General features: G+C 32.4%; 1 protein-coding gene across 1 annotated transcript; it reads right to left on the bottom strand.

Moving 5' to 3' along the window:
- Positions 1 to 6,663: 6,663 nt before the first annotated feature.
- On the bottom strand, positions 6,664 to 10,947 carry LOC129949976 (protein HID1). The gene has a single exon (XM_056061728.1). It carries the CDS (start codon positions 10,775 to 10,777, stop codon positions 8,321 to 8,323), a length of 2,457 nt encoding a protein of 818 aa, XP_055917703.1. The 5' UTR covers positions 10,778 to 10,947; the 3' UTR covers positions 6,664 to 8,320.
- Between the last annotated feature and the right edge of the window lie 578 nt (positions 10,948 to 11,525).

Raw genomic sequence — 11,525 nt, forward strand, 5'->3', positions numbered from 1 at the left:
ATAATCACAAAAGTCGCCAGCCACCCTAACCAATTAATGAGAAAAATGACCAATCAGGAACGACACCCGGACCCAAGATACCTTTGTGGTATGGATATCTTGGACAAACTCCCCACTGACGGAAGTCTTGTCCTGGCTCAAAGAAAACGTGATATCAACATCTGATATCCGTATTTTGTCTGATAGCCGGGCCGCTATCAAATCTCTGGACTCCTACAAGCTCTATAACAGTCCATAACTGTCGATCATCTCTAATGGAGATGGCGCAACAGTTTTATATACACCTTTGCTGGGTGCCGGAGACATTCAAGGTAACTGTAAGGCAGATGAATTCGCAGGCAGTACAGCCCATCCTACCACGTTTAGCAAATACTGGCATACCAATCGCTACTTGTAAACTGCTGCTAATGCAAGACGCTGTGAGGAGGGCAGGCACCAGGTGGAACAACATCACCACGTGTCAAGTCACAAAAAACATCTGGCCAACACTGGATATAAAACGTTCAAGGTGCTTGCTCTCTCTAAGCAGATCGCATATAAGCTCGATAATAGGTGTCATAACCGGACACTGTTAATAGGAAAGCACGCCACGAGACTAGGAGTATTCTCAAATGACTTTCGCAGAAGCTGTATGGGCTAGGAAGAGGAAGAAACGGTTCTTCATCTTCTCTGCACATGCCCTGCTCTAGCTCGAAAACGCAAGAATTACCTAAGAGAATTCTTCTTTAATGATCTAAATCATATCGGTATAATCAGCCTCTCACGTTTCGTAAGGGACTCAAGCTGGTTCCATTGAGCTTAGGAGGAAGCCTCAAGATTCATGTGGCATCACTATGGGCCATTAAACTGGCCTAAGTGTGTCCGTTTCCATCTTGGACAGCCACTATAACCTAACCTAACCCCACTGACAATGACGATGACGCACGTCTCCTTCTATGCTGGCCTGGAGTCAGCATACTACAGCGGATGAACGCCGCCACACCCGACCAACCTCCATCAGGACAACCGGGGCTGAACAACCCAAGATGAACCTCTCCAACAACACTCTTTTTTTAGCCATCGACTTCATATTAAACACATGTTAATTTTTGTAATTCATCAATTTATAAAGTTAGGCCCCCTTTGTGCCAACAAATGTTTTAATTTGAGTTATTGTTAAATATTATTTATGTTAGAATTAAGCCAAATGTATATAAATTTTTTAGGGTTCAATAAATTAAAATGTAAAAAATATGAATAACATGGTATTTTGAAAAACTTCCAATAGTTTCTTAATAATTTTGTTTTGCACGTCTCGTCACAGATCTGTAGAAATTTTCATCAGTATTGGAAATTTTCCTTAGCGAAATTTCTAATTGAATTGGGATATAATATCGAGATCGTATTGTTGTTTTTTTTTATATTTAATATGTATTGGAAAATGAGTTAATTTTCTAAAATTGATGAAACTAAAATTATATGTACCTATAAGTCTAAAATTTTAATGTCAACGGTGCTAAAATAAAAAGGGAGTATACAAAGCTAACTATTTTCTTTATATGAAGTGATCATGATTAGCATTTGAAGTTCAAGCAGTTCAAACAGGAGGCTGATATGCGACCCATACAAATAACTTCCCATCCCGTCTGTCGATTTGCCTTGCTTGAAAACTTAAACAAATATTCATAACAATATTTTCTGTGAATAAATAAATTTTCAATTATTTTTTGTTCGTAAAATATTCGAGTTTGCAGTTATTTTTTTTTCTGTTTTATTAGTTATAAAGAGAAACGTTAATTGAGTTTTTTGTTCAAAATTAGTTTGATACCATGTCGCACTGTTTTAGGGTGGAGTGAACATTTTTTTCTTTGAAATTCTAAAAAATATCCCCGCAAATGTTATAAAACCAATTTTAAGAATTTTTATTTTTTTTTATTTTCACCACTATTGGTTGCACAAAGCAAAGAAAAAAAATGTATTTAAAATAAAAACAGTTTTATTAACTTCCCATAGGAAGTTATTGTAATGGGTCCGATTTGTCAAATTGAAAATTTTGACATTTCTCGACGTTTTAAGGTCCTTAGAGTCGAAATAAAAGATTTTTAGAAAGATGTCTGTGCGTGCGTGTGTACGTACGTTTGTACGTCCGTACGTTCGCGACGTTTTTTTCGTCCTCCATAGCTCAAGAACCAGAAGAGATATCGACTTCAAATAAATTTTGTTATACAGATAATAAGGCAGAAAGATGCAGAAAGGGCTCTTAACAAAATTGCGTGGGTGGTTTTTTTTACCATAGCAGTTTGAAAAAAAGGTGAACATTTTGGTTAACCTCAAATATCTTACGAACCAAAAACGCTAGAGACTTGAATTAAATTTTATATAATAAACTGTAACGTGATACCAAACAGGTATATATTTTGAAAAAAATCAATATAACGTTTTTTTTATAAATCAATAAAACTGAAAAAAAAATTTGTCACCTCTAAAATTTTACGACTGAAATATGATTTCATCTCTAAAACAATTTCGTGCAACGAAGAATAATGTTTTTGACATCTGATAAAATTTTGAGAAAAATCTAATTTGACAGTTTTTTTTTTTTTAAATAAAAATCAAAAAAAACATTACTTAAAGTTCGTAAAAAGTGAATATCTATTCAAATATCTTTTCAAAAACTTGAAATTTGGGCTTTAATCTTATTTTATCTTATAAGAAATATTAAATCGAATTGACAGTTTTCTTACAAAAAATAAAAAACCTAAAAAAAATGTATAAAAGTTGTTAAAAATTGATTTTCGACTGAAATATCTTTTCAAAACTTTGAGATATTGGCTTTAATTTACTTTTATCTTTCAAAAAATCTTGTTGTCAACATTCAGCTAAAGTTTGAAAAAATCGAACTGACAGTTTTTAAAAACCGAAAAAGAAATTAACAAACGTTGGTAAAAATTGATTTTCGACTCAAATATCTTTAAAAAATTTTTGAGATAATAGCTTGTAACTAATTTTTTCTTATAAAGAATATTAATTTCAACATTAGGACAAATTTTGAGAAAAATCGAATTGACAGTTTTTTTTACAAAAAATAAAAACCTAAAAAAAATGTATAAAAGTTGTTAAAAATTGATTTTCGACTCAAATATCTCTTCAAAAATTTTAAATATTGGCTTCAAACTAATTTTATCTTATAAGAAATATTGTTTTCAACATTTGGTTAATTTTTTAAAAAAATTCGAGTTGACATTTTTTTACAAAATATAAAACTCTAAAAAAAAACTTGACAAAAATTTACTTACGACTCAAATAGCTTTCCATAAATTAAAAATATTGTCTTCAAACTTTTTTTATTTCACAGAAAATATTGTTTTCGATATTCAGTAATTTTTATATAAAAATCCAACAGTCCGTTTTTTCATAAAAAATAAAATCTACAAAAAATAGTACGCAAATTCGGTAAAAATTGATACGAGTACATATAGACAAACTTTTAAGCAAGACAAATCGGCAGACGGGATGGGAATTTATCAGTGTGGGTCGCATCCCAGCCTCTTTTTTTTATTTAGTGCATGGGGTTTCCTACAACTTTTAAATGTATGAACGAGTTTAAGAATGCCCTATTTTTATAAAACAGACCTTTGTTATTCGGTTTTCTTTTTAGCAATTTTCTATTTATTAGGCACTTATATTTTATTTCATAATAGATTTTGATGGGTATATTTTATTTCTGAATCTGAACTTCTACAGTATTACAAAATTTTATTTGAAAAATAATCCTTGTTTCCTTGCACCGTTGCTTGAAATAAAATTTAAAATCAAAAACTTAGTTGCCGGCATTAGGTGTCATTTTAATAATTCAAAATAAAGCTAACTGTTTTTCACTCGTGACTCGTGTATTACAAAAGAAAATTTGATTTACAAATACTTAAGTGTTCCTTTTAATTATTTTCTACAAACATTATTGTTTAAAAAACGTAAGTTTTTGAGATGTACGTCGTACGATTGCCTTGAAGTTTGAAAACAATATTTTATTATATTTTAGTGAAAATGTTATCGATGCGTCTGTTGCCAACTAACGAAGATGTTTGTTGCCACATTTTCTTCCGCGAAGAAGGAGACTGGAGAAATCTCCTTGATGAAGAGAATATCACTCACAGCTTCGAAAATCATGCAAGTCTACATTATGTTTTCAATTCCAACGGTCGGTAAGTTCAGCGTTAAAAAAAAAAAATTCTTAAAACACCAAAAAACAGAAGGTCAGGTGCATTTGAGCTGCAGTTAAGCGATTTTAAGAACGATGGTAAAAAACTTTTTGACATATCAGCTTGTAAGTGCATTGAATTGAAGTGCTGCTCCTGTTCAAAAGAAAAAAAAGTTCCAGTAAAAGAGCGTTCCTTTCTTGAAGATCAAAGGACTCGAAGAATAATGGCCATTGGCACAGTCGATGTTATTGAAACCAGTAAGCTTCAAAAATTCCTTGCAAGAAAGTTGACGAGTTCTTCAGCTTCAAGATCTTCCAGCAAACCTCCATGCCACAGCCAAGCAGTTGAAAGAGCGGTTAAGTTGGTGAACGAGGCTTCCCAGACTGTTTGTGGGTTTAAAAATAGAGATGGACTTATTAAAAACACTTTGATGTCTCGAAAAGACCTGCCATATATAGCAACAAACAAAAATTATAAAAAATAAAAGTTAAAAAAAATATATATATATATATATATATATATAAATACTATAATTTTTTTATATAATAAGATGAAAACGACCTTTTTTTAAAAATTAAAACAAATAAAAAAGTACCCAGTAGTACGTGAATTTTTAAAGGGATTGCTCGACCCCTTGTGGTCATTTTTAAAACAAAAAAAATAATAAAACTAAAAATAACATCTAATAAAACTACCCAACAAAACTTTTGCAAAGCTTGCGCGAGATATGTTTTTGTTAGACTTTATGTCCTTTTTTAGTTTTAAATTGCGATGCGTGACCCCTAGCGTTTGTTTTCAAAACTAAAAATATTTTTTTTAGTTCATAAAATGATGAAACAAATTTTTTGTTGGGGGTATGTTTTTCAAATATTTTTTTTCCAATTATTGCTCGATTCAAATTGCGATGCGTGACCCCTAGCGGAAACTCAAAACAAAAATTAAAGTTATTAATTTTTTTCATATTCTTATTTTTTTTATATAAGATCACTCCAACCTGTATAATAGAAAAATCAATTCAAGTAGCTAGCGTATTTATTCGTTTTAACCAACAGTTTTACTTTTTCTTTAAATTGGTATGGTAAAAAAAACACACACTCAATTTGCTTGGAAGTCCTTCCTTCATCTTTATAAAGATACCAACATTTATTTAAAGCCGGTATCTCTACTGGTTCTTGATATATGGACCACGAGAAAAGCTTCCCGAGCGTACGGACGTATGTATTAGGGATGTTGCGAATGTGCGCATCCGCAATTGCGGATTATTCGCAATAATTTCAACATCAGCATCCGCATAAACTGATGCGGAGTTTGTTGGGAATGCGGATGTTTTTTAACGCTTTTTTCAGATTTAAGGATATAAAAGCTGTCGCTAAGTGGCCAGAGGCCACAGTTTATTTTTATATATTAGAGAAAAATTGATCCAATACAGAACATAAATGCCGTCACCAACAACAAGCAGCATCTGGATCTATTTTAATTTAAATAAAAATGTCCGAATCCAAAATATGTCGATAACGATAGTCACGAAGCACTTCCCCGAAGGGAGTTAGCATGTTACCGAAATAAAAAAAGACTAGAATTGGATGATAATCCACTTGATTGGTCGAAAGGCCATCAAACAGTCTTTAAAAGGCTCTTCAAAGTTGCACTGAGGTATTTATCACTTCCAAAAGCCAGTGTTCTCAGCGAACAACTATTTAGCGGAGCTGGATAATTATACGATCCACTAAGAAACAGATTACAGTCTGAGAAGGCTGCAATCTTGCTTTTTATTAAATGTAACTCATCCATTATTTAATTTAATTATTAAACGCAAAGATAATCAATACAATTTTCCTTTATTTACGGACTTAAAATTGTTTTTATGCTTAAATTCTAAAATCCGCATCCGCGGATGTGAGTCTCAAAAAGTCCGCATCCGCTTCCGCGGATGTCAACATTTATACATCCGCAACAACCCTAGTATGTATGTACAAACGTACGTACACTCTGACATCTCTTAAAAATTCTTTTATCTCGACTCTAGGGACCTTGAAACGCCGATAAATGTCAAAATTTACAATTCGACAAATCGGACCAATTACAATTACTTCCAATGGAAAGTTAATTATGGTTTCTTGATTAAATTAATATTGAATTAATGTCTACATCGGGACATTTAGTACTAGGTTTTATTAATTATATTGAATGGACTATACGTTTAGCATCCAAACACCTAATCAATCTGTATCCCATTCTTTGTTTGCGTATCCTTTATGAAGTACAAAAATTAAAAATAGTCTTAAATTCCATAACGCTTTAATAAATTACTAACTGATCAATGTTTTGATTGAATTAAATAAACGAAACTTTACAGACATTTTTTTGCAGAACAAAATCGTATTCGAAGTTAAAAGAACTCACCATCAACTGATAAAAGCGCCTGAACTATGTATAAGACCCATAATTGTACTATTATAAAATTGAATAAAAAAAAGAAACATGCTTATATTTTAAGTTTTTAAGTATTAATATTTTTTATTAATGTTTTGGAATACAGATTTTATGATTATCAATAAAATGTTGACAGCATATAATTATAAATTTACAAGATTAAGAATAGGTTCACGAATAATATATGTATTTTGTATAACTTGTGAGATGATAGTTATCAATTTTGTGAATATCTCTATGAAAAATAATTGATGGATAAAAAGAATATTTCACCAATAAATTTATATTTTTGTCATACATATGCATATTCATATAAACTTAGAAGAGATAAGCAATAATAGGACATTTTTTTAAAAAGGATTTTTTTGATTTTTACACTTTAAACTAATAGTCTTTATAAATAATTTGGAATAATATAGAAAAACGGTGTATCTTAAACTAGACAATGCGGAATCAGACTTAAAAATATAAATAAACTTTTAAAGGATATGAAGTAGAACACAAAAATTAGACTATATTATAATTTAATCTAATATTAGTCATTATTATTATGAAAGAGGAAATATACATATTGAAATTAATTTTTTCGACATTTACTAATGGTGGCAATATTTAATTGAAGTTCTTATTTCATTATAATAATTTTATTCAAATTAAAACAAAAGTCAATTCTTAGTTAAATGACGTGTCGAGTTCACAACACCAGATATTTCCTTACACATATACACACTGCTTCTATATCTATAAAAACTGATATCTGACCGTAAGGATCAACCATTATTGGATAAGTTTTCACGTAAATCTCTTCTGTTATTTGCCGAAAATGGATTGGTTCAAAATTCGAAGGCGAAGAGATAAACATTAAATTTCTGCATCTGAAATCTTCTTAAAATACCAAAAGTGAAGGTTTCATAACAAACATAATTTCAAAAATATAAAAAAATATTTTGAAAGTAATCTTAAGTTAAATCAAAGATTCACGTGAATCGAACGTTTAGAGTATATGGAGTAGTAAAGAAAGGTTGATAAATAACTTAAAAAATGCTGAATTAATGGAATTTTAAAATATATTTCGTTAATTATTCTTTGCTACAAAAAATATAACTATTATCTTGACAAATTATTTAAAGTGTTTTAACTTAAGATAGACAGGAAAATTAATATTTCAAAAATCGTAATATTTCTCACAATATCTTGTGTTTGAAAATATTGTTCGAACATTTTAAAGATGTATATATTCAATAAAAAAAAAAAACTTCTATAAAAGAAACCAATGCGCTTTCAGTCGCACGCCTAAAATTAAAAAAGGAAATTATCAGATATGTCGGCAAAATGTGTAAGCTCTCGTTTACAGAAATTTAAAGCACAAAATAATTAAAAGGGAATATTTTGTCAGATAAAGGAACACAAAATACGTACATAAATAATAACAATAACAACATTTAAACAAATAAATCTGTTTCTGCATTATCGAAGACTAATATTTACTCAAGCAATAACAATTTTTTTTAAACATTCAGTTTGGTATTTATACATCTGTGCCCTGTTTGCAAATACAGATAAATGATATATGTATACGATAGTAAAACAAATCTTCAAAATAAAAATAACTGCTTATAAATGCTTATTATAAAATACTTATGTGTAGATACGTGTCTATGTCTTATGCAAACACACATCATTAATATAATATAATTTAAGAATTATTCCTATACCCTTTGAATTTCAAATAGCTTAACTTCTGTATCATACCATATCGCTGGTTCGACGTTCCTTAAATATATGACACCCCAAATGTATGTTCTAAACCATGCAGTGGTGCCGCTATTCGCTTGGTATTTTCTGATTAAAATTGGATGCGGCACTGGCAATAAACCCACCAGTGTTCCATGCTGAAGGAACTTCAAAATTTCCGATTCATCAGTGAGACCTTTGTCGATGCATATTTTTTCGACTTGTGGTACCAAGACCTGTAGTAATCTCATAATTGTCTGAAGTGGTAATTTGGAACGCCAAGACACGATCCATTCAGGTGTAGGAGTCCATCGATCTTGATTCGATGGCACCATACGAATGCTTCCACGCGTATTTATGGAAAGTTTCGATGTGAGTTCTTTTGGAGGTGGCGTATTTGACCTAGACTCAGATGGTGAGCCTGACCCTTGCACAGCAATAACTGCTGCTGACCCTTCAATTGACATACTTCCTTCAGGTGGACTGCTTGGATGGGCAGTTTCACGTTCGGTCATTTGATTTATGCCTGGGGTATCGAGCAGAGAGGTTTTAAGGGTGCCCGGTTCTGCTGGGAGAGCTGGTCGGGAACCTTCCATAGTTGATTCATCTTTATTATCAATCGATTCAACTTCAGATTCTTCTTCAGTTAGCGGATCCTCTGGTGGAACTGGTATTGTGGATGCAATTTGCTTAACCATTGCCTCGGGCACTGGGGGCAGGTTAAATTTACCGAACTTCCTTGTACTCAAGCATTTAGCAATTCCCGCCATGTCTGAGGGAAGGTTAGCCATAGCATGAAAAACATGTCTCTTCCTGATTATAGTATAGACTAAATTAGAATTTCCATCGAATTGATATTGAATAATGTTATTGAAAATTTCGAGAAGGAAAAATACCAAATGATGATTTGATGGCGCCGATAATAAAAACCATGGTGTGCTAAAAGCTTCTAAAAGATGCAACAGCTTTACACTGGCAACCATTGATAAGGTTTTCAAATAAGGTGATACGTTCACGAGAATAGTTAGTAGACAGTCGAAGAGAGGTTGTAGTCTTTGATGGCCAGTAGCGATAATCTTATGGAACACCGTGATAAGAAGATCAGCATGAGTTCCTGTGAAAACAGGAATATCCATCGGTACTGTAGCGGTATATGGTTTATTTAAGCGGACTCCAAAGTTCCTCTCTCCAGAAAGTAGCAGGAGAATGAAGACTCCAATATGCATCAATCCCACACGAGACTGGTCGGCACGGGAATAATTTAAATGGTAGAGAATAGGTATGAGGATATCAAGTACATCGCTGCTTTTCAAAACAAAATACAGGAACTTTTTGTTATAGTCGCAAATCTTCCAAAAGAGAATCAGCAACTCCTGATGACAGTGTAGGCGCTTAGTAGAGTTTGGAAGATAATTTTGAACAAGTGGATTATTAAGAAGTCTTGTGATTCCTTTAAGAATAAACAAGAAATCCTCATCGCGATGTACCCGAGATAAATAATTAATAAACAAATTATCTCCGAACCCTTCATCGAAGTTTCCTCCCGAGTGCATGATCATATCATGATCAAGGGTAACAATAAGAATTTGAAGACACGCTTCCACCAGAGGTTCTGTGGTGTCTGAGAAAAGCAAATGATTGTATGGAACACCAAAGCCCACAGGGTCATACGCACATACTGTATTTAAAAACGATGTAAACAAAGGCAACGCATGACGATTATCGGCGCTCGTAAAATACGCTATCCATTTGTTAGGTTCTTCTGTTTGATTTGGCAATCTGTAAATTGGTTCGCTAAAGCAAGTCAACAATAGTTTAAGAAGTTCTGATCGCCGTCGTTCCAAATGTGCATTTTTCGGTGGAGAATGAGCGAATCCTACACCTGCTTCCCAGATGTACTCGCACGAATCAATGTTTGCTAATTCATCGGCCTTTTCGGGACCTGACTTCCTTGTTACAACAACAGTGAAATCCGGACAGAAGAGTAAATCACAAATAGCATTGAGCAAACTCTGTGCGAGTGGAGTTTCCGAGGTGTTTTCTTTCTGGTTATCATTGGGGCCCGGCAATGATGACCAGAAAAAGTGTTTCCATTCTGCATCCTCAAATATGTATGGCAAAATGCGTATAAGCAAACGAACGCAATTAAGAACGCACTGTTGCTCGGCTTGAGTACGGCAGCTGCTATCAACCGCAGCTGCTAGTTTCTCAACAGCTTTGTAGCATAGAGTGGCCAAGTTCGAAGGATTTTCAGTGCGCAAATTTCGTATTTCGGCAGCTGTTACCAAAGCAAATACGTCCTCCAAGTTAGTAGTGTGGCCATTCCAAAACTGATCCCAGAAAACATCATCATTGGAATCGATAGTTTGATTTTTCGTTGTAAGTTGAACTATTGCTTTTCGGAAATTTAATTTCGAATCTGTATTGCCCATAATTGCTTTGTCGTAAGATTTTATTTGTGTAATATGGTCTCACTCTCAATCGATTTATTTTTTACTTTCCACAAATTATATTTTTTCTTTTCTATACTTCTGTTCTGATTCTGATACGACTTCAAAAATTACTCGATGAAAATTTAGTGACAGACAGATTGTGTTTTTTGCATTTTTGGCATATGACGTTTTTGACATCAATTGCGATCAACGCATATTGAAATTTAAATGTTTTCATTGGCCAGATTTATTTGAGATAACTGAGGGGCGACATGAGCTTAATTTCTGGCATATGTTTGCAGTGAATGTTGGAAGATGATTTTTTGAAAAAAAATTGGGCATATTCATAGATGTTTGCTAAGTTGTTATTAAGCAAATCTAGAGTTTATGCTATTTATAAATATAAATTTAAACCTAAGTTTAGAACTTAACCAGTGGTTTAACTATATACATAGGAAATCTGATGTTTAAGTAGTTATCATTACAGCCAAATGTCATATTTCATTTTTGTTTGTGAATTAAAAAGCTGAAAAGGTAAATCACATCAAATAAATTGTACGTGAACTTGTTGATGTAGGTCTTCTTTTTGGCAATTTTCGCTAGAAAGTCCTTTGTCTGACAGCAATAAGTTTTTCTGCCGTTCGCGTTTTATATTTTCCTTGTCGTTCATCTAAAACATTATTGAATGTTGAGAGTTTTTTTTTTGTTTGATTTTATATAAACAAGTTTTACTTTGCTTACTTTTTTG

This window comes from Eupeodes corollae, chromosome 3 (assembly GCF_945859685.1).
Source record: "Eupeodes corollae chromosome 3, idEupCoro1.1, whole genome shotgun sequence".
NCBI classification, from domain to species: domain Eukaryota; kingdom Metazoa; phylum Arthropoda; class Insecta; order Diptera; family Syrphidae; genus Eupeodes; species Eupeodes corollae.

What these genes read in the sequence shown, in the direction of transcription:
- LOC129949976 (XM_056061728.1), bottom strand. Translation starts at nt 10,777, where the DNA reads ATGGGCAATACAGATTCGAAATTAAATTTCCGAAAAGCAATAGTTCAA.